The sequence below is a fragment of the Culex pipiens genome, chromosome 2 (assembly GCF_016801865.2).
Source record: "Culex pipiens pallens isolate TS chromosome 2, TS_CPP_V2, whole genome shotgun sequence".
Taxonomy (NCBI): Eukaryota; Metazoa; Arthropoda; class Insecta; order Diptera; family Culicidae; genus Culex; species Culex pipiens.
This window is the reverse complement of record NC_068938.1, coordinates 223243686-223267853: the sequence shown is the minus strand read 5'-3', so window position 1 is coordinate 223267853 and position 24168 is coordinate 223243686. Positions and strand designations below refer to the sequence as shown.

The 24168-nt window shown below is 40.8% G+C and overlaps 1 protein-coding gene across 4 annotated transcripts in view; it reads right to left on the bottom strand.

The window, feature by feature from the left end:
• LOC120423697 (protein kinase C, brain isozyme-like) overlaps nt 1-20030 on the bottom strand; it is an 89312-nt gene extending 69282 nt beyond the window's left edge. The window contains exons 1-2 of one of the 4 annotated variants that reach the window (XM_039587593.2): nt 19759-20030; nt 17459-17887 (exon numbers count right to left, since the gene is read on the bottom strand). In XM_039587593.2, coding sequence (XP_039443527.1) covers nt 17459-17640 — 182 coding nt within the window. In that variant the 5' untranslated portion in view covers nt 17641-17887; nt 19759-20030. The remainder of the gene's footprint in view (nt 1-17458; nt 17888-19758) is intronic. The other 3 variants (XM_039587592.2, XM_039587594.2, XM_039587595.2) reach the window with 3 other exon arrangements.
• Between the last annotated feature and the right edge of the window lie 4138 nt (nt 20031-24168).

The window sequence follows — 24168 nt, the reverse complement described above, 5'->3', positions numbered from 1 at the left end:
GTCACCCTCAAGACTGCGACGAAGCTGATCAAAAGGCCAGTCGAGAAGATTTGTTTACTTCCACTGGACGAAGAGGAGCACAATGCCAACAAATCGAGTGAACAATAGCTACCCCAATCCCTTCCCTTCCCTATCCCGTCGAAGAGGTCTTCTTTTGTTTTCTTTTCAGAAATGCTGTGATTTCTGGATGGGTGAGGATGTTCGGTGATGACCTCGGTGTAGTGAATGAGTGTGGCAGAGAAGAGAGAGTGAGAAGAGAGAGCGTTCATGTAGCGTAATGAGAGAGCAGGTCAGCCGAGAGAGAAGTTGAGAATGTGTGCGTGAGAAAACGAGAAATAAATCAGTCGTGTGTTTTGCTTGGGCTTGAAAGGACGCGTCTTATTATTGGTATCCGAAATATTTGGAATTCGCTGGATAAATCGGGTAAAAGTCACGACAATGGCGCAGAAAATGCTCCCATCGCGAGTGTGAAATGTAATTAGTGCAGATTTAGTGAATCTTTGTGATTTAAAAAGGTTGCGTTCGCGAGATTTGTTTGTCGTGCGGCTATAAGCAGCCGCCATGATGGCGTCGGTGTTTTCTTGGAGTGGCAGCTGTGGCAGCAGAGTTGAAAAATATATCTGACGCCTGTGACCTTGGTGGTGGCAGAGAGGTCGCAACCGAACTGTGTTGTGGGGAATGGCAGAGTGGCGGTTTTTCTTTCTTGTGCTGTGTTTGAGTGTTTTTGTTTTCCAGAAAATTTACAGTAGCCCCTGAAAGAAAAATAAAGTGAAAGGAGAAAAAAAGACGCCATCTGTCTGGAAGCGATTTCCCCGCTAAGGTAAGACGAACAAATTACTGATAAATGTGGGCCGGTTTACCACGAAGTCTTTAATAGTAAACACTCTACTGTCGGACCGATGTCGGGCTGATGTTGGACGGAATTTTCGATTTTTGTAGTTCCGGTGCTGGAATTGAAGTTGCGTAGGACTAATAATTTTCTTGGATACTGTTGTTGTTTCACAACAAGATTAAAGTTGTTAAGATTTTATCATGGGTAATTAAAACTTATTTAGAGAATATGTTAAGAAAAATATGTGAATTTTCGTTCTGCTTTATGTAGTGTTATTACATAATGTTTTAGTGAGAGTCCCGGATTGGCCCGGGGGTAGAGCGTGATTTTTGATGTTTTTGAGCTTGAGTCCCCTGTGAGAGTAAAGAGTGATTGCTGGGGTTTTGAGCCTGAGAGGGTAGAGCGTTATTATAGAAACTTTGAGCTTGAGTCCCCTGTGAGGGAAGAGCGTGATTGCTGGAGTTTTGAGCTTGGGCCCCCTGCGAGGGTAGAGCGTAATATTTTGAGTTTGTGAGCTTGAGTCCCCTGAGAGGGTAGAGCGTGATTGCTGGAGTTTTGAGCTTGAGTCCCCTGCGAGGGTAGAGCGTGATTATTGGAGTTTGTGAGCTTGAGTCCCCTGCGAGGGTAGAGCGTGATTGTTGGAGTTTTTTGTGTGGGTAGAGCGTATTTTTTTTTGAGTTTGTGAGCTTGAGTCCCCTGAGAGGGTAGAGCGTGATTATAGAAACTTTGAGCTTGAGTCCCCTGCGAGGGTAGAGCGTGATTGCTGGAGTTTTGAGCTTTAGTCCTCTGTGAGGGTAGAGCGTGGATATTTAATGTTTCAGCTTGAGTTCTCTGCGAAGTTAGAGCCTGGTAGAGGATTTTTTTTAGCTTGAGTCCCCTGTGAGGGTAGAGCGTGGATATTGAATGTTTCAGCTTGAGTCCCCTGCGAAGTTTGAACCTAGTAGATGAATATTTGCGCTTGAGTTCCCTGCGAGGGTAGAGCCTGGAAGATGATTTTTTTAGCTTGAGTCCCCTGTGAGGGTAGAGCGTGATTTTTGAAGTTTTTGAGCTTGAGTCCCCTGTGAGGGTAGAGCGTGATTATTGGAGTTTGTGAGCTTGAGTCCCCTGAGAGGGTAGAGCGTGATTATAGAAACTTTGAGCTTGAGTCCCCTGCGAGGGTAGAGCGTGATTGCTGGAGTTTTGAGCTTTAGTCCCCGTGAGGGTAGAGCGTGGATATTTAATGTTTCAGCTTTAGTTCCCTGCGAAGTTAGAGCCTGGTAGATGATTTTTTTTTTAGCTTGAGTCCCCTGTGAGGGTAGAGCGTGGATATTGAATGTTTCAGCTTGAGTCCCCTGCGAAGTTTGAACCTAGTAGATGAATATTTGCGCTTGAGTTCCCTGCGAGGGTAGAGCCTGGAAGATGATTTTTTTAGCTTGAGTCCCCTGTGAGGGTAGAGCGTGATTATTGGAGTTTGTGAGCTTGAGTCCCCTGAGAGGGTAGAGCGTGATTATAGAAACTTTGAGCTTGAGTCCCCTGCGAGGGTAGAGCGTGATTGCTGGAGTTTTGAGCTTTAGTCCCCGTGAGGGTAGAGCGTGGATATTTAATGTTTCAGCTTGAGTTCCCTGCGAAGTTAGAGCCTGGTAGATGATTTTTTTTTAGCTTGAGTCCCCTGTGAGGGTAGAGCGTGGATATTGAATGTTTCAGCTTGAGTCCCCTGCGAAGTTTGAACCTAGTAGATGAATATTTGCGCTTGAGTTCCCTGCGAGGGTAGAGCCTGGAAGATGATTTTTTTAGCTTGAGTCCCCTGTGAGGGTAGAGCGTGATTATTGGAGTTTGTGAGCTTGAGTCCCCTGAGAGGGTAGAGCGTGATTTTTGAAGTTTTTGAGCTTGAGTCCCCTGTGAGGGTAGAGCGTGATTATTGGAGTTTGTGAGCTTGAGTCCCCTGCGAGGGTAGAGCGTGATTGCTGGAGTTTTTGAGCTTGAGTCCCCTGTGAGGGTAGAGCGTGATTATAGAAACTTTGAGCTTGAGTCCCCTGTGAGGGTAGAGCGTGATTGCTGGAGTTTTGAGCTTGAGTCCCCTGTGAGGGTAGAGCGTAATTGCTGGAGTTTGAGCTTGAGTCCCCTTTAAGGGTAGAGCGTGATTATTGGAGTTTGTGAGCTTGAGTCCCCTGAGAGGGTAGAGCGTGATTATAGAAACTTTGAGCTTGAGTCCCCTGCGAGGGTAGAGCGTGATTGCTGGAGTTTTGAGCTTTAGTTCCCTGTGAGGGTAGAGCGTGGATATTGAATGTTTCAGCTTGAGTTCCCTGCGAAGTTAGAGCCTGGTAGATGATTTTTTTAGCTTGAGTCCCCTGTGAGGGTAGAGCGTGGATATTGAATGTTTCAGCTTGAGTCCCCTGCGAAGTTTGAACCTAGTAGATGAATATTTGCGCTTGAGTTCCCTGCGAGGGTAGAGCCTGGAAGATGATTTTTTTAGCTTGAGTCCCCTGTGAGGGTAGAGCGTGATTATTGGAGTTTGTGAGCTTGAGTCCCCTGAGAGGGTAGAGCGTGATTTTTGAAGTTTTTGAGCTTGAGTCCCCTGTGAGGGTAGAGCGTGATTATTGGAGTTTGTGAGCTTGAGTCCCCTGCGAGGGTAGAGCGTGATTGCTGGAGTTTTTGAGCTTGAGTCCCCTGTGAGGGTAGAGCGTGATTATAGAAACTTTGACCTTGAGTCCCCTGTGAAGGAAGAGCGTGATTGCTGGAGTTTTGAGCTTGAGTCCCCTGTGAGGGTAGAGCGTAATTGCTGGAGTTTGAGCTTGAGTCCCCTTTAAGGGTAGAGCGTGATTATTGGAGTTTGTGAGCTTGAGTCCCCTGAGAGGGTAGAGCGTGATTATAGAAACTTTGAGCTTGAGTCCCCTGCGAGGGTAGAGCGTGATTGCTGGAGTTTTGAGCTTTAGTTCCCTGTGAGGGTAGAGCGTGGATATTGAATGTTTCAGCTTGAGTTCCCTGCGAAGTTAGAGCCTGGTAGATGATTTTTTTAGCTTGAGTCCCCTGTGAGGGTAGAGCGTGGATATTGAATGTTTCAGCTTGAGTCCCCTGCGAAGTTTGAACCTAGTAGATGAATATTTGCGCTTGAGTTCCCTGCGAGGGTAGAGCCTGGAAGATGATTTTTTTTAGCTTGAGTCCCCTGTTAGGGTAGAGCGTGGATATTGAATGTTTCAGCTTGAGTCCCCAACGAAGTTAGAGCCTGGAAGATGATTTTTTTAGCTTGAGTCCCCTGTGAGGGTAGAGCGTGATTATTGGAGTTTGTGAGCTTGAGTCCCCTGAGAGGGTAGAGCGTGATTATAGAAACTTTGAGCTTGAGTCCCCTGCGAGGGTAGAGCGTGATTGCTGGAGTTTTGAGCTTTAGCCCCCTGTGAGGGTAGAGCGTGGATATTGAATGTTTCAGCTTGAGTTCCCTGCGAAGTTAGAGCCTGGTAGATGATTTTTTTTAGCTTGAGTCCCCTGTGAGGGTAGAGCGTGGATATTGAATGTTTCAGCTTGAGTCCCCTGCGAAGTTTGAACCTAGTAGATGAATATTTGTGCTTGAGTTCCCTGCGAGGGTAGAGCCTGGAAGATGATTTTTTTTAGCTTGAGTCCCCTGTGAGGGTAGAGCGTGATTATTGGAGTTTGTGAGCTTGAGTCCCCTGCGAGGGTAGAGCGTGATTGCTGGAGTTTTTGAGCTTGAGTCCCCTGTGAGGGTAGAGCGTGATTATAGAAACTTTGAGCTTGAGTCCCCTGTGAAGGAAGAGCGTGATTGCTGGAGTTTTGAGCTTGAGTCCCCTGTGAGGGTAGAGCGTAATTGCTGGAGTTTGAGCTTGAGTCCCCTTTAAGGGTAGAGCGTGATTATTGGAGTTTGTGAGCTTGAGTCCCCTGAGAGGGTAGAGCGTGATTATAGAAACTTTGAGCTTGAGTCCCCTGCGAGGGTAGAGCGTGATTGCTGGAGTTTTGAGCTTTAGCCCCCTGTGAGGGTAGAGCGTGGATATTGAATGTTTCAGCTTGAGTTCCCTGCGAAGTTAGAGCCTGGTAGATGATTTTTTTTAGCTTGAGTCCCCTGTGAGGGTAGAGCGTGGATATTGAATGTTTCAGCTTGAGTCCCCTGCGAAGTTTGAACCTAGTAGATGAATATTTGTGCTTGAGTTCCCTGCGAGGGTAGAGCCTGGAAGATGATTTTTTTAGCTTGAGTCCCCTGTGAGGGTAGAGCGTGATTATTGGAGTTTGTGAGCTTGAGTCCCCTGAGAGGGTAGAGCGTGATTTTTGAAGTTTTTGAGCTTGAGTCCCCTGTGAGGGTAGAGCGTGATTATTGGAGTTTGTGAGCTTGAGTCCCCTGCGAGGGTAGAGCGTGATTGCTGGAGTTTTTGAGCTTGAGTCCCCTGTGAGGGTAGAGCGTGATTATAGAAACTTTGAGCTTGAGTCCCCTGTGAAGGAAGAGCGTGATTGCTGGAGTTTTGAGCTTGAGTCCCCTGTGAGGGTAGAGCGTAATTGCTGGAGCTTGAGCTTGAGTCCCCTGTGAGGGTAGAGCGTGATTATTGGAGTTTGTGAGCTTGAGTCCCCTGAGAGGGTAAAGCGTGATTGCTAGAGTTTTTGAGCTTGAGTCACCTGAGCGGGTGATTATAGAAACTTTGAGCTTGAGTCCCCTGTGAGGGTAGAGCGTAACTTTTGAGTTTGTGAGCTTGAGTCCCCTTCGAAGGTAGAGCGTGGATGATAAATCTTTGGGCTTGAGTTCCCTGTGAGGGTAGAGCATGGAAGATGATTTTTTAGCTTGAGTCCAAACTATAAAGTGTCAAACGAAAAAGTGACCAACCACCTTAAGTTTAGTGTATATGTTTAGCTTGAGTTCCCTGTGAAGATGATATATTTTTTACCTCGAGTCCCATGTGAGGTTAGAGCGTGAAGGATAAATCTCTGAGCTTGAGTACCCTAAGGGTAGCGCGTGGATGTTTGAGCTTTTGGCTTGAGTTTTTGTGAGTATAAAGCGTCGATGTGGGAGTCTTTTAGCGTGAATTCCTTGAGAGGGTAGAATTTTAAATCGGTAGGCTAATCACCTACATGACTTAAATTATAGCTCATGATTGGATTTCCGGAAAGGTTTAGTTAAAAATAAATGATATCGATTTATTAAAGTTGGTAAAAGAATTTTCATATTTTCAATCTTTTAACGTGACTTAAATTTGAGCTCATTATTGGATTCAAGGAAGGTATAGTAGAAGATAAATATTTTCGATTGTTGGAAAAGTTGGAGATATTTTTTTCATTCAGATTTTCAATATTGTTGAAGTGATGGTCAAAGAATCGATAGGCTCATAACCTGCACGATTTAAATTGAGTTCATGATTGGATTTCAGAGAAGATTTAGTAATAGATAAATTTTATCGATTGTTGGAGAAGTTGGAAATAAAAAAACAGATTTGAAATTTTGTTGGAGAAATAAATCAAAATCGATAGGCTCATAACCTTCACGACCAAAATTTGAGCTTATTTTTGTGTCCAGAATATTCAAAATAAATAGAAAATCGGGTGAAAGCCACGACAATGATTGGAATACGTGTATTGGTATATTATCGGTTGTTGAACAAGCTGGGTAAGAAATTGTTAAGATTTCCAATCTATTGAAGTGATGATTACGATAAGCTAAAACTTAAACTTGAGTTAATGATTTGATTCGGGGAGATATATTAAATGATAAATATAATCGATTATTCAAAAGTAGGTGATTTTTTACGAAGTTTCAATCTTTTGAAGTGATGATTTAAGAATCGATAGGCTCATAACCTACACGACCTAATTTCTTGCCTAATTTAGAGCTTATTTTTGTGTCCGAAATATTAAAATTCATGGAAAATCGGGCGAAAGTAACGACAATGATTGGAATTCGTATATTGGTATATTATCGATTGTTGAACAAGCTGAAGTGATGATTTAACAGACGATAGTCTTGTAACCTACACGACTAAAATTTGAGTTCATAATTGGATTCAGGGAAGATATATTAATAGATGAATATTGTCGATTGTTGGAAAAGTTTGGAAAGACTTTTTTTTCCAGATATCTTTGAGAAATGATTTATAAATAGACAGGTTTAAATTCGTGCTCATGATTGGAATTCAGGGAAGATTTAATAAGAGGTAAATTTTATCGATTTTTGGGAAGTTGGAAAGTTGTTTTCAGATTTTCAATATTGTTAAAGTGATGGTTTAAGAATCGATAAGCATCACTTGCAAAACTTAAATTTAAGCTTATGATTGGATTCAGGGAAGATGAAGAAAAAGATGAATATAAGTGATTGTTGAACAAGCTGGTAAAGGAATTGTTTAGATTTTCAATATTTTTGAAGTGATGATTTAAGAAACGATAGGCTTGTAACCTACACGACTTGAATTAGAGCTCCTAATAGAATTTCTGGGAAGATTGTAGGGTATATTTCCAGATATATTATTCAATCAATTAATTACACGATAGCTTTCCAAGTTGTCGTTTTTTTATTTCTTTAATTGCAGGTAACCACGTTGACGTTGGGGTTCTGGCTGATATGTGTCACGATCAAGGATACCGGAGAAGCATCTGTTGAAGCCGAATTCTGAGATGAGCTGAGTTTCCCGCATAAAAGGATCACTAAGCTGATGTTAATCTGAATATATGATTGAATTTTTAGAGTAGGAAAGAACGAGGATGTAGTGAATGAGTGTGGCAGAGAAGAGAGAGTGAGAAGAGAGAGCGTTCATGTAGCGTAATGAGAGAGCAGGTCAGCCGAGAGAGAAGTTGAGAATGTGTGCGTGAGAAAACGAGAAATAAATCAGTCGTGTGTTTTGCTTGGGCTTGAAAGGACGCGTCTTATTATTGGTATCCGAAATATTTGGAATTCGCTGGATAAATCGGGTAAAAGTCACGACACTCGGGACCCCTTCCGACTACAACCCTGGACCGATCTCTCTCATCTCGTGGAGACGATTGCCGCAGCTCGTCCAACGTGCTGGACTCGAGCTGGCGGCTGTGGGAGAAAGCGAGAGGTCAACGGTCATCACCGAGGATCGCGAGGATCGTGCCGCTGTATCGAGATTAGGGGGAGCGGTTCTCTGCTACGATCCTCTCTGGAGAATCGTAGTAGAGGACGTCGCACGACCCGTTTTCGCATGATGAGGAGGTTTGCCAGAACATACAATTTTTCTGATCGTTCAGTTGTGTCTGGACCGGCAAGGACACCGGTTTGCAAGGAACCCGCGCGTGACGATTTTAATGTGTTTAGATTTAAGTGAAATATAGATTTTAAGCGTAATAAATGTGTGTTTGGTGAAGTGTTACGTGTTTTAACTGTTCGTCGGAAGGCTAGAGCTTCTGGGCTATCTCTGCGTGCTGGCCACCGCATGCTGGCCGAAATACGGCTTGTTGGATCTGTCGCCTGAGAGGAGGTCGCTGAACTACAGGCTGAGTACAACGACCCCGCAGCAGAAAAGCAACCTCTGCTGGCTCAGCAACTGCGCCCGGTAGCACCAACCACACTACGCGCAAGTGGTCTTCAACCTGGTGAGTCGATGTGGGAGTGACTGCGCCCGCTGTCGAAGGCCTACTCGCTTCACCCCTTCATTCTGGTGAAATCTTTTTAATTAATTATAGATTTTTTTTAGATTTTTTAAAAAAAGCTTATACTGTTACTATCAAAACGTGCAAAAATCCAAATGACCCGTATTATTAGAGTGTAACAAAAATGACTTTTTGGCGGGCATTCAGGGGTTTGTTCCGGTGGGCATACTGAGCCCAAATCCCAAATATGAGCTTGATTGGACGTAACAGGAGCTGGCGCTCCGCCCTTCAATTTTAAATGGGATTTAACCCGTAAAAAAAGATTTTTTCAAAAATGTAAATTTTTGAGGCATTTTGGCCACTGAAGCGTTTACAAAAACATCACTGGCGTGTAGGCCAGATCCTTGCGCATCTTTTGGTATATATAACATAGAAGTTTGGAGCACCCTGGAGCTCGGTACAAAGTAGCCCCTGGCTACGGTACCTTCAAAGTTTGGCATTTTTTCGAAAAATCGGTCCCAGCAAAATCAAATGGCGTCTCGGGCGTCGCGAAACGCGACGCATATCTTTTTTGCCGGGGCCGGTTTTTCGAAAAAATGCCAAACTTTGAAGGTCTGTACCGAGCTCCAGGGTGCTCCAAACTTCAATGTTATATATACCAAAAGATGCGCAAGGATGGCCTACACGCCAGTGATGTTTTTGGTAAACGCTTCAGTGGCCAAAATGCCTCAATAATTGACATTTTTGAAAAAATCTTTTTTTTACGGGTTAAATCCCATTTAAAATTGAAGGGCGGAGCGCCAGCTCCTGTTACGTCCAATCAAGCTCATATTTGGGATTTGGGCTCAGTATGCCCACCGGAACAAACCCCTGAATGCCCGCCAAAAAGTCATTTTTGTTACACTCTACCGTATTATAAATGTTTAAAAATGCAAACTAGTTATTTGCAACAACTTTTCAGGGGCTCTTTATTAATATATAGCTAATGTATGTTTGAAAATATCCAAAAGGATCTTAACGAGCCAGTTAAAGCAAATTTAAACTTTAAAATTTTTCTTTGCTTCATGGTTGAGGAAAACATTGCTCCACCAATTTTCCCGAGTAGCCAGGAGCTACAAACCCCATAGCTTTTGTCGCGTTAAAACAATATTTTAGCGCTCAAAGTGGCATCTCCCCCGAGGGCACATCAGGAACTCGCGCCATGCTGCTCCTTGCTGGTCATCAAAAGTCTGGGCTATGGTACAGAGCAGAACAAAAAAGGATCGAACCAGCCCCAGACCATCGTCATCCAGCCAGCCAGCGCACAACGGGTGGCGCTGGGTTGTGTTTTGATGAACGTAACGTACACCAGCAAGCCGTCGTCGTCACCTACACCGCGCGCCGGATGATGAAAAGAGGCGGTCGTTATCGGAAGTGGTTCCAAACCGCTGCACCTTCGTCGTTTCTCCGCTGCGGAAGCGGCTCTCCAAAACGCGCCCCAATGCGAGATAGCAAAGAAGCTCAGCAAAGAATAAGGGGAGAAATAATCGAGCCGGATCCGGTAATGTTCGCAAGCATCCAAGTAGGCCCTGCCGAGGACTACAACCACACTGTGAGTCGAGTCGAGTCTTCTCTGCCGGGGCCACTCACCGAGAAGGTAACCACAGTTGCCGCTGCGAATCGCAGGAGGCGTTTATCGTGGAAGTAAAGATAGACCTGCGCTGGGGACGGGCATGGCCTGCTTTTATTAGGGAGAGCACGTCATGGGACAGAAGGGAACAGAACAGATAGAATCGATCCAAGCAGACATGTGAAACTCATGAGTAACAGTTAACTTTTGAAAAAGAATTTTAAATTTGATCAACTAAACCGCTAACATCATGTTAAGGATTTTCCAACCAAACTAACTTTTGGCAACTCTGGTCAAAAAAGCTCGACATAACTTTTTCACGGTATCGATTCAGGGTGTCCCGGGATCCCTTTGCAGACCCCATAGCAAAGTTGTTTGTTCCAGCTATTTCTATCGCAGCATCCCCCCTCCCATCACACACGTGGGAATTGTCGCCGTTTTATGGCGTGTACATGCCTGTGGCCAGAAATCCTTAACCGACCCAACAAATAATCAGCCTCGCCAGAAATAAATTCAAATTTATACCTTTTGCCCTCCACCAGCCTTCCATTCCAGATGAGGTTGGATCATCGTTTTGGGAATGCTGCTACTGCTGCTTGGTAGATTTAAATAGAAACGCGTTTATTGTGCTTTGTTAGACACCATGGCCGTCGTCTTGGATGAAATATACGGCGTGTCTTCCGGGAGTGGGTCTTCCGTTGGATTGAATCAGCGAGCTGGCGAAAATCGCGGGTTTCTGGGAATCCAATAAAAGTACCGCTCCCCAGAAGTGTCAATTTCAAGGATTTGGCGAGGGGAGTAGCAAATGGATTAAATTCGTTCCGAAGACTTGAGAAAAATGTTTGTTGTTTGCTTTTTGGTTACATTTTGATAACTTTTTTTTAATGAAAATAAAAAAGTCAATAGAACAGAACTTAAAGTATGAAAAAATAAGACAACACATAACATTCAAGGAGACGCATGGTGCTTTAAGATTGCCTTGTATCCAATTTTGAGATAATTTCTAAATTAGCTGGTATCTCAAATCTTGGAAACAGTCAATAAAAGTACGACTTTTTTAGAGGGTATGGGTGTATTTATTGTTTCAGGCAGTAGCATACCTTTAATTATGTCTTTATTATGTTTTGAATCAATATTTCGAAATTTATAATAAATACGATGCAAAATTAAATCAAATTTTCCATTTTGAAGAGATTGCTTTTAGCCATGTTCTGAATTTCATTTAGCCATGTTCTGAATGTGATGTAGAGAGTATTCGAAAACCCACAATTTTTGTTTTTGGGAACATTCATTTTTTTATTCGAATGTTGTTGAAATTTCAATAAAGAGTTCGTTTTCGAGAAACAGCCAAACCAAAAAGAATCTGAACAACATTTTTTTTTCATATTAAAAATAAACTTGAGAGTATAATAAAGCGAGATTTCGAATGAATAAATTTTACCATTTTTTTTTGATTTTAATAACTTTTAAGAATTTCTGATCTTCAAGTGGTTAGGTGAATCTGCCAATCGTTGTCATGGAAAATTGATTATTAAAAACATTTGGCCAATATAAAAAAAAGATTGTCGAAAAATTTGTCACAAAACCCGATCTAATATCACCAGAGGTGAAATAGAGCCTTTCTTACAAAATGATAAAACTTCGACAAATATATTGGTGTAAATAATTTTTCAGAAACATAATGAATCTTTTTAGGCTAAACCTCGCATGCCATTTTTTTTAATTCCAGAGCTACATTATGGGTCGCAATATAATTATATTTAATTAACAAAAACATATTGGATTGACATTATTAGAAAAAATAAAGGGTACTCAGTCTTTAATGTTAGTCTATGATTAACATAAAAAAAATGTATAGATATTGCACTTTGTCGATCTATTATGAGAAGCCAGAAAGAAAACTTTCACGCGCAAGCGTAAATATGCTGGCGTTTATGCTTCGACTTGACGACTTGTCAATCTTTCGAGCGAGAACAAGCCGGGACTTCGAATTTGATGTTCAGTATATGATTGTGTATAAAACCAAAAATTTAAAAGGGAAAAAATAGGGTAAAATGAGACGTAAAACACTAATATGACTATATCTCTGGAAATAAATTTTGAAAAAGCTTCAAATTTTGGGCCAAAGCAGTTTATGGCGCATGTTTTCGAATGGCTTTTTGTTTGAAACTGAATTCTTATAATTTGATAGTGTTATCTTTAAAATACAGGGCTGTGGAGTCGGAGTCGGAGTCGGAGCCGGAGTCGGTGGAGTCGGGTCTTTTTGGGGACCTGGAGTCGGAGTCGGAGTCGGAGTCGTCAAAACTCGAACAGCTGGAGTCGGAGCCGGAGTCGGAGTCGGCTAAATTTTATGAGCTGGAGTCGGAGTCGGAGTCGGAGCCGAAAATTTCTGATAACCCGGAGTCGGAGTCGGAGTCGGAGTTATCTAAAATTCAACAAAAATTATGTTTTTTTGTTATTGTTTAGTATTTGTTATAATGCAGGTTAATTCACAAAACTTCTTATTTTTTAATTGTTTTTTTTAAGTCACGTGCATTGCGTTACCATTTTTTCATTTTTTTAAATAGATTTATCAGATGAGCAATTCTCTACGAAATATGCCGATTTCAACCTATTTTATTTTTTTGTTTTTTTTTTTGCTATTGGACTCAAACTTTATGGGGGCCTTCCCACAAGAAGCCATCTTGTTTCATTGATTAACTTCAAGTAATCTCCATACAATTTTGACAGAAGTTCATATAAATTTGGTACATAAATATTCGAAGATATGTAACTTTTCAAAGATTTTTTTATTGATTTGGTGACTTCGACAAAGTTGTAGGTATTGATGAGAACTATTAAAATACAGGTTCACGGACATAAAATTTGGTGATTTTCTAATTACCTTTTATTTACAAAATTTCAATTTCCCAAAATCGGTATTTTAAATTGTTTAGTTTTTTGTATGTTTTAGGGGACATCCCGCATCTTTTAAGCCATTCTGAAGTATGAACCAAAATTTTGTCGAAGAGTTATGATTTTTTTAAATAGTGATTTATGTAAAAATTTAAATCTTGTACTTAACATTTTCTGAACTAATTTTTTATGTAAAATCAAATTTGCCATCGAATAGTACTTTACACATTTTTTGATTAAGTACACCGTTTTAAAAATATATCCATTCAAAGTTAAATTTTGCCTAAAAAATCCGCTTTTGCTTTTTAAAAAATCCATTTCTAAAAATATTGAATATTTGGCCCTTTTGAAATGTTAGTATCTAGAAAATTTCACGAATGTTTCATTTTTCTATATTGATAATCAGACCATTATTGCCGATATATAGACATTAGAAAATGGAGGGTTCCCAAGTAACCGCGAGGCACTAAATAGCGGCATTAAATCAGCATTATATTGGCATTTAATACCAGCAAATAATGCTTCAAAACATTAAATCAGCACTTTTCCCTTGAGAAATATTTCAAGTGGCGCACAGTGATGCCGATTTAATGCCTCACCGAAAGCTCGAACAAAAAAAACTGCTTTATCGATGTCAACGCTGGGGGAAAAAAAAGGACAGCTAGCTGCTCCACACGCTTGGTGTTTGGCCTCCTTTGTTTTTTTTCTCCTGTTGCGTGTCGTGTGTGAGTGTGACACTTTGATGTTATTCTTGCATTTTTCTCGTCGATCTCCAGGATGCGCGCCAGCCAACTGATGTATTCTGAAATGAGTGTTTATTTTGAAAGTTTTAATCGATGTGGTTGATGCATCGAACATTAAGGAAGACTTTCTTTCTGCTGTTTTGAGTTTCTGGTTCATAAGAAAAACCCGTTGTCATTTCGTTGGACGGAAATTATTTACGAGTCACACAGCAAATTGCGGCCAGCCAGTAAGTGCAGTGCAATCAATTACGGAAAGCTTGAGGTTATTAGGGACAAGTACTGGCTAAAGGCTAACGGGAACTGTTTTTTCCGAGGAGTGCTTGGTCCACGGTTGGCAAAATTTCACAAAGTGTATCAGACTTCCGGAAAGCAGCTTATTGCTTGTAAGAAAAGTAACTAAATTTACCAGAGAACTTTTGATAATGTCCTTTGTCTTTTGGATATATGTTTTGAAAAATTTGGCTTAATTACAGGCTGCAGTTTTCCACAAAAAAAACACTTCAGTCGGCGGGAATTGAACCCAGTTCACGCAAAATTATAATCTATGCACACTGGGGGAACTGCGCCTTAGCCCGCACGCTTATTAGAACGGTATGACGGGAGAAGGATCAAAGTCAATAACAGCGTGTCTGGCTGAAATGTTTCCCGTATCGATGGGTTACTTTGTTGATAAACATCAAATGCTTTGAAGCACATTTTCAAAGTCGTAAATGGTGATTTAATGCCAGTTGTAATGCTGCAAAGTTTTGGTACTTTGAGGCATTCGCAAAGCTTATTTACTACTTCAAAACATTCGAGTGCTGATTTAGTACTGAATTAATACTTCAATTTAGTGCTTGTGGTTACTTGGGTTGTTTGGTTTAGACTTAAAAAATCAATTTTCCTGTTTCTTTTATCCGCTATATCTCAGCAACCAAAAAAAAAATTCCAGGAATGGACAATCATGGACACTATTTATAAAAATAAAATAAAAACGGGATTTTTCGGACAAAATTTAACTTTGAAGGCTATATTTTTAAAACGGTGCACGTAATAAAAAAATGTGTAGAATACTTTTCGATTGCAAATTTGATTTTACATAAAAATGAGGTCAAAAAATTTTAAGTACGTGATTTATTTTTTTACAAAAATCACTATTTTATAAAAATCATACATCGTCGCATAATTTTGGTCCATACTTCTGAATTGTTCTTGTGAAAATGATTTCAAATCTGGAGAAATTTTTTGATTTCTGTTTCAATTACTTGTTACCTGGATTTTTTTTTCAGTTTTGTGATTTGAACTTATTTTCCTTGAGAAATACATTACAATTAGAAAGTATTTAAATAATAATTCAAAATAATAGTCAAGTAACTTTTGAAACATTTAAAAATATGTGGAGCTGGAGTCGGAGTCGGAGCTAAACATTTGTTCAAAGCTGGAGTCGGAGTCGGAGTCGGAGTCGGCTAGAGTTTGTAGGCCGGAGTTGGAGTCGGAGTCGGAGTTGGTTCGAGCTGAAAGCCGGAGCCGGAGTCGGAGTCGGAGTCGGCTAATCACAGAAAGCCGGAGTCGGAGTCGGAGTCGGAGTCGTTTAAAACATGACCCGGCTCCGCAGCCCTGTTAAAATAGTCCAAAAAATACCTCTAAAAATGGCTTTGATCACATTTACTGGTCGAAAATTGTGAATCGAAAAATTAAACGTTCGTCTCCGACCCCACGGCTACACATCTGAAATATAAAAATTGTGGGTTTTACGAGCGGTTTTCCAATGATGGGAGACACAATTTTTTAGGAGCGGATACAGACATCGCTCAAGTATTTCAGAAAAAGAGCTCTCAAAAATCTGACTTTGAGTTCCGGGTTTCGGGCCAAAATTCAACCAAAAGAGCGCATCTAAACCTTCAATTTAGTAATAGGATTGTTCCTGGGACGATTCCTCGCCGTGCACGAATTTTTTAGATTTCTGAGAAAAGCATTTTTCCAAAAGCAAACCTTAAACCTTTCTTTTGTAAGAAAGGCAAAAAACATAATTTGATTATACATAACGTTTTTTTTTGAGATTTTGGATAAGTGTAAATGAATCTTAATCCAAACATTTGCTTTTGAAACTCAGTACACTTCCGCTAAAAGCAAGTCCGTCCCATATGTAATTTCGTCAATTTTGAAGTAATGATGCAGTTTGGTTCGAAATCATGTGAACTATCAGAAAAACCAATAAAATGCTGTCCTTTATTCCAGAAAAGTGAAGAAAATCAAGTTTTTCGTGAAATTCTAACACGTAGCCTTATGGGTGGGACAATTTTGATTCGCGTTTTTCGCGGCTTACTATTTTTACATATCGGATCGACTAGATTAGAGCGACAGTACAGCTCAGGCTCAATTATCCGAAGGCTTCGAAAAAAAATCACTTTGTATATATTCCTTGTTGTGATTGAAAAATTTTCACAAGCGAAAAATGAATGAGAATTTAATCTCTGCTTCGGGAAATCGATTCTGTACTTATTAAGAAAAGATGCTCACTGTGAACTCAATTAGTATTCAATACTTTACCAATTCAACCCCTTCAAAAAGCTAACGTAATCCTCCAAATTTAGAGCCCCTTCTGGACCCGAACCCTTTCCCGCTTGAATTATGAATTCTAATTAACCCTCGCGCCGACAACAAAAAGGGAACTTCCTTTCCACCAGCAGAGCAGTGCACATTATTGATGAAGTGGCCTGCTTCGATCCCGCATTAGGGCAATCTCTCAGCCAGACATGCATTGGCGCTGCACGCGGTTAGCACGCGTGCTATTTTAACGAATAGCACTGCGCTTTCAATCATAGCACTCGCCCTGGCACTCGAACAAAAATGGTAACTAAGTAGTTTTTTCATTTGTTGATTCAAAATTTTTTGTCACCATTGTCTGGAAAGTGATGAAACTGACAACAATCACTTTCATCTGTGAGTTTGGTGCAGTGCAAATGTTCAGAGAATGTAAGCAGAAGATCCATGGTTCTGATCCCTTCAAGATAAACTTTTTTTTTGCTTTTAGCATAAAATGTAATTCTATTTTTTCAATCAACGCAGATTATTGTCCTGGATTCGAAATAATGAGTTGCAGTAATGAAATCGATCGTTCTGAATACCCGAAAATCAGTTCCAGGAGACCTGGACCTAATATGACGTGGCCTGGATGGCATTTGAATGGTTTAAAGAGGCTAGCATTTGAATGGATTATTTTAACATTCTGGAGATTTTGCGAGCCCTGAGATTTAATTTCAATGGAAGAATCTGGAAAAAAAGTAAGGTATGTTACTTTTTGGCCGGTGATCAAGTTTGCTCGAGCACTTTTATTTAAAAAGACTGCAAAGCAAAAAAATAAGAGAAAAAATCCTATGAGTGCTAAATGGGAGTGCTAAATAATAGCACTAGCACTGTGCAGCAAGTAGCATGCTTTGAACTTGGTGTGAGTGCTAAATTTGAAGTGCCTGTGCAGAGCGTGCCAATGCACGTCTGCTCTCAGCATCATCGCTCGCACCGTAGAAGGCAATAAATTTTTCCCCCGGACGACCAGACACAATTGATTTTCCCCGACGACAAGAAAGCTCGGGGACCATCTGGTTCTTTTCACCGGGGGAAAAAAAGATGTGGAAAACCCACAGGAAAAATGCAAATCCTTGCCATGAATCCTTCGTCATCGATCATTTCACAGCAGCAGTGGCGTGGTTCGTTTAGCACGACCTATCCGGTTTAGAGTATTTCATATTTTTCTTAAGGGAAGTTTTTTTCTTTTTTTTGGGGAGTGAATTTAACCTTTCCCATGGCCTACTCAGTTGGATTTGGTTTGTGGGCGAGTGAGCGAGCGGCCGAGAAGGGTGGGTTGCTTAGATTGGGGGCTCTACTCACCAGATGAAATCCTTGCAGTGCGAACAGAACGTGGGTTGCTTGAAGAAGCGCGGAATGAAGTGATGATCCTTGACATTATAGACGTTCTTCTTCTTGAGCGCACCTTTTCGGCCACGGTTACGCATGGCGAATTTGTTGTCGCACTCCGGCATCTCGTCCATGACGTTGTCCTCGTCGGCCATGGTTGGGCTGGTCTGGTCCTGACGCGCGCACGGGTTCAACGGAAATCCAAAGAACTAGCTAACTCCTCTCGCCGAGGAACACTGAAGAAAATTCCACCGCGTGTTTTTCTTCCACCTTTTCACACACACACAATGCTGATGCTGTGTGTTTTTCCTCGCTAAACTTTTATCCTTCTTGATTATTTATTTTTTCCTCAGAGAGCAGCAGCCTGCTGTTGCTTCAAGTTTTCACTCGCAGCACTGAACCCTGGAGAGAAGACAGCAGTCGTAGTAGGCACCCGCCGCGAAAACCCAGATCCTTTTTCACAGGACACCAAAACCGCGCTCACTCTCCCTCTCACTTTTGTTTTCATGTGTGCATGTGTGTGTAGGTGTCACTCACCCCGACCAAAATTTTCTCACTCAATCTCACTCTGCTTTGGGAAAATTTTCCTCCCCCTCAAACGGGAGGAACCTGTTCTAGCCCAATTGTGAGAGAGCGCGAAAATCTAGTGAGAGAACGCTTTCTCACCGTGTCTCAGAACCATGGCTTACTTGGATGTGTGTGCGAATCGTGGATGGAAAATTCGTCGTGAAAAATAAAAATTAGCAAAGAGATCTCAAGAACGGATTTTTTTTCGCACACACAATTTTCCTTCGACGGTATCGGTCTTTGTTTTGTGGGAAATCTCCCACTGGTCCAGGAAAAAGGGGAAACTGCTCGAGCAACGAACAAAAAAACAACAAAGAAGAAAATCGATTGACCAAACGTCAAAATTGAGATGCAAACATGTTCTGGTTCTAGCGCTAATTAGAAAATTGGAGACGGAAAAAAGCTCGACTGGACGGGGGAAGACCGTCAAGAGCGCGCTGCCTCAAACTATTTATCGACCACAACATGCCACCACAGTGGCAGCAGCAGTACGGAGCACATACGATTATTATTAATTCAATTATTGTATTATCATACACACTGGGGTATGCACGAGAAAACGAGCGCAAAAAAGGCGCAACTGTTGAAAAACGAGCAGAAAATCGAAACCATAGAGCGGGATTCAAGATGGCGTGACAAATCATCAACTTTTCTAAACAAATGTTAAGTTTGTACTTCCCTGATTTATTTTTAGCGAAACCTTCACTATTTGAAGAGGTATCACAAAGTTTGTTTTAATTCAAGAAAAAATTGTCAAGACAACATTTTACGATGGATTAACTATGCTCCCCTTGGAACAAGCTGTCAAGTAGGATGTTTTCTGTCAAGAAGGGTTGCGAAGTAATTTTTTGAAAATTGAATTCAAAATCCATTTCTAATCCTTTGCGGTCATACAAAAATGGTACTCAGAATCCCTAATTGTAACGACTGGTTAAAGGGAATTTTGGGTAAGCGGCCGTTTTGTCACTGAAAAACACTAAAATTTGAGCAAAATTTAAACTTCATTTTGGTCGAATTTTGCACATGACGTAAATGACAAATTTTATGTTTTCTCTATTTTAAAAAAAAAATGCTTTTTACGATAATATTCAAGCTCCCTCGTTCTTCAATCGCATTCTATGCGGCAACAATTACCAGCAAATGTATGCATGTGTATATTTTTGGTACTTGTTCTTTTCCAGACCCGACTCGGCGAGTGAACCCGCAAAACTATTTGGGTCGTTACGTCGTTCTCCGTGGTTGTTAGTTTACAGTTTACAGGCCCGTTCCGGTTCTCGCTCGCGTTCGAAACTCCAATAAATTTTATTACTTTCTCGAGTTTACTACCAGTTTTGCCCCAATTTCCCCTTTTTCCGTTCCATCATCGACGACGACCGCAACCGAACCACCTTGAATAAAAGAATCACACACTGCTTCTTTTTAGTAACCTCTTCTCCTTCTTCACAGATTTCTTCTCCTCACACACTGAGTTACTCTTCTCTTTTTTTGCTAGATTCGCCACCAACTAGCAAAACACGATATAAAAAATCAGCATCAGTTCACTATCAGCTGTGAGCCGCGGCAACGGACGGATGCTGCGTTGTGTGCGTTTCTCCGCTCGCTCTCAGCTCCCAGAGCTGCCCCAAAAAAGATGTCTTCACCTTACACACATACACACACATACACCTCTGCACCAGATCGAAGCAGGCCCCCTTTTTCGCACACACCAGAAATTTCAGAACGCACTTCCTGAACAACTCGAACTCGTTACTTGGATCTCCCAGCAGCAGCAGGTTGTCCGGAACGGAACCGATAACCACACGTTGGCCACTACCAACTAGTGGGCCTGAAGCCGATTTTTTTCCTCCTGAACGACAGCGACGACGACGACGACGGTGACACCAGCAGAACCGGACACGTTCGACTCAATCGACATTACAAATCAGAGTGAAGTCGCGAGTTTTTGGATCCCCAAATGCGCGACGACGACGACGACTCCACGCTCTCAGCTCCAGCTCGAGCTGCTCACTCTCGTGCTCTCTATGGTGGGGAAAACCCCCGACCGAACTGACCGGAGCGCGCGATAGTTGTGGGGCAAGAATCGATACCAAGCTCACGACGACGTTGAGTGGCCCCGCCGTGAGTTACCCTGATTGGATTACACTAACTGGGTAACGGTCGCAGTAGCCATGTGGTTTAAAATCAGCTGATTTGATGTTAGAAGCATTGTAAATACCGAAAACTCTTAATAAAATATTTATATAAAACACATTCATAATTAACGAAAACTTCCGAAAATTTAGTTAAAATCTGGCCTTCCATCTTAAATCTACTACACAACCACCACTGAATACGTTCTAACCTGTTATTCTCTACCAGACTTCTCCCCTCAACCATGTCTCACCGGTCATAAATCTTCCCGCAACTTCCCAAAAAAAAAACAACATTGAGATCCTCAAACCGACACGTCCCACATCCAAACGATCATCAAAGCTGATAATTATTCTCATCTCACCTGTGCTTCATTCATCACAGTTCCGATTGTTTCACCCCGCCTCCTCCAAAAATTGTCGATGTTTCGGAACATAGCACACACACACACACACACACACACACACACACACACACACACACACACACACACACACACACACACACACACACACACACACACACACTGTTTCAAATCGGTGAAAACCCTTTTTTATTCATACTTAAAAATGTCCGAAGAAAGTGAACCTTTCCTAACGATCATTTACATATTGATGATCTTCATCGCAGTGGGCCATAGCTGACATGGCGATAAGCAGCCGCCGCCCGATTTACCAGCAACGACCTACTCCGACCGTACTGGCCACGCGCTGCCACCACCCGAGATCCAAGGAACACGATATTCGCTAATTTGATTTTGACGAGGTATGCGGAACGCGGTGGCCAGTCAGTGGTAACCATGGGTAGCATAAATCTAGTTAGCCGGTGTTCGCGCATAGGTATAATGTGGTAAAGAGGGGTATGACTGAATTGGTACTTTTGTGCAATAAAATCGTATAGTTTATGTTTGTTTCAAATTTGTAGACTTTTTTAAAAGTAAAGATTGATCTTAATTTTTAAAATATTCAATTCAATTCAATTAAAATTTTCGAGATAGCATGTTACAATTTTGTTTCTTTTGTGCTTTTCTCTATAGATTTGGATTTTCCTTACAACTATGAATGTTTCAGATACTGATTTGGTAGCATAGAAATTATTTGTTACAAATCCTCAAATCTAGGAAAAGGGTGGTAAAAAACCTAGCGAAATCCATAACTGTAAATTTTGAAATTATGTTTACCGAAAAGATCAGAAAATTTCAAATAAGTTTTTGTAAAAATAAGTATGCAGTCATTTCTGCAATGTCCCAGACTATCGTTTTTCTACTATTGAAATGACAATGGTATCGTTCATTAGCATTGTAGCGATTGTAGGTATGTTTCCATTGGAATTTTGATGTTTGATTGATTTGATGTTACTTTTTTGCCCCCTGATTTTTCGGCCGGTGTTGAAGGGGGGCATATTTGCACAAAAAAAAATCAAATTTATTCCAGTTTCACTTGGGTCGCTACAACTCTAAAGAATGCTACCATTGTCATTTAAATAGTAATAAAATGCGTAGGGGCATAGTCTGGAATATTACAACAATACTGCATACTTATTTTTACAAAAACTTATTTGAAATTTGGACCGAGCCACGTAGCCTAGTGGTAACGCTCCCGCCTTGTAAGCGGCAGATCGGGGTTCAAATCCCGGCTCGGACCAACACAGCTGGTGATCGTTTCTCTTCTGGATTCGATTGCTTAGTAAAGGGAAGGTCGTGCATCGTCACAGGCTGGACCTTATCAACGAAACCTTAGGAAGGCGACCTATGGAATGTTAACATTAACCGTAACATGTTAACATTAGTTGAGTTAAAAACTGCCACTGAATCCGCTTTGTAAATGCCGGCCCCGATACTCTTCAAGGGTGTTCCCCTCAGGAACTGGGAAAAAAATACTTTTTTTTTACTTATTTTTACAAAAACTTTTTTGAAATTTTCTTATCTTTTCGGTAAACATAATTTCAAAACTTAAGATCACTGTTTACTTTTGAACCTTTTAGACCTTCTACAAGTAGATCATTTTTTTCTAATTTCATACCTTAAATAAAATTTAAAAAAAATGAAATATTTTTATTTAAAAAATCCAAAAATTTGAAAATTGGACCAATAGTTTCCGAGATATTGTCAGTTGAAAAAATCAGGCTTTTGATAAACCTGAAAAAAAAATATTTTCATCGTTTTGAATTCTTTGTGAGGCTGTAACTCAATTACCTGGTTTTCAAAGTTCCAGAGAAATAAATGTAGAAATTTTCTCAGCTTTTCAAAAATATTTTTTCATGGGTGCTTTTCTTTCAAGAAGTACACTACGATTATCCGAAGTTCGCCATTTTGGCCGCCATCATGAATTGAAAAATTATAATTCACTTTAGAGATGTTAAGGGGTTATGTTTAAGCTCGACTGTATAAAAAAACAGTGAAAAACATTTTTCTTTGTGATTCGGTTATCCAAAGTAATCCAAAAGCCTTCGGATAATCTAGCCTTGACTGTATTTTTAAAGTGCCAAAAGAAACGAAAAAACAAAAATGTATGCGTAATACTAGCTATAACTAGAATACGGTACAATTTATTATAAAAATATAAAGTACTTTTCGATTGCACAATGAATTTAGCTTTAAAAAGTATTTTTAATATTTTTTTGTCCAGGTTTTCGATATTAAAAAAAAACTCATGCATTCCATACTCGATTATCCAAAGGCCTTGGCAAATTTCACTACGAATCACAAAAAAACGTTGTCTTATTTTTGACTGTTGACTATTCTAAAGGGATTACGAATTTTTTAATCCAAGATGGGGGCCAAAATGGTGGCAGCGGAATTTTGAAAAAAAAAAACACTTTTTAATTCAGTAAGGTTGATTGCTTAAAATGCTCAAATTTGATTAAAATGGGGTCGCAAATCTCGAATTTGATGTTCAAAACAATAAAAAGGAAAAATCCGTGTACCTATTTTTCCGAAAAGTCCTGAGCACTAAATCGATTAGAACATCCCTTTCATCCTAATCAATAAATTAACATTTTAAAATCGCAGAAAAATGCGAAATTGTAGAGCATTATTCAGTAGTTTTTATTTTGCCATTGCAAATTTAATTTCAAGTTCTGTGTTGTTATTTACTAAAATTTATTGTTACATATTATTGTTTAAATTTTATCGAATCGCATGCTCCTTGTCAACAAAAACTGAATTTAATGTTTCAATGATCGATCAATTTTAATGATAGCACAGTTGTAATTTTTCTCCTGCTTATAATTATGACATACTGCCAAAAAAAGAAAACGACAAAATTGTCCCACGACCATACCTGTACAATTAATATCGCTCGCGAAAACAAACATAAATCTTCCCGTCGCCGTTCGCTCTCAACTCAACCGACAGCACTTTGCACTTTACGTTTATTTGGGGGAGGAGGTAGTTAATTTTAATTTCGTCTCCGTCGCTCAAATAATAACACTGCACTCTCCCAAAAATCGATTGGCGACACGCAAGAGCCACCAGTACCAGCAGCAAACAATATGGAAATTTACCATAAACGGAAAATTCCTGCAAAAGCTGACATGTCGATTTGCATAATTATTCTCCTACTGCTGGGGACTGGCGAAAAGAAGAAGTAAAAAACTAATGAATGAGCCCACGTGAATGACTGTGCAGAGTTGCAGCAACAGGGCGGCTATTTCAGTGAGCCCGTCCTCTTATATTTGTGTGCTTTTCATTAATTAATTGTGTAATTGCATGCTGCTGCAAACCTGCTGTCCGGTTCCTTGTATAGCTTGGTCGGTCAGTCAGTCATAGTAGGCCAGTCACGGTCAGCCAGCAGCAGTCAGCGGCGGCCTGCTGCGATTGTGGTGGCGCTTTCGCGGCTGATGAGAGTTGGCAAGGTACAGCATTCCTTCGGCCGCAGTAAGCCCTTATCCGAGAGAATGCGTGTGCAGCACCGCGTAAAGATTTTCGAATTAAAAGATCCATAAATTTTATCCGCTCGTCATAAAACGCTTTGCGAGAGGTGACA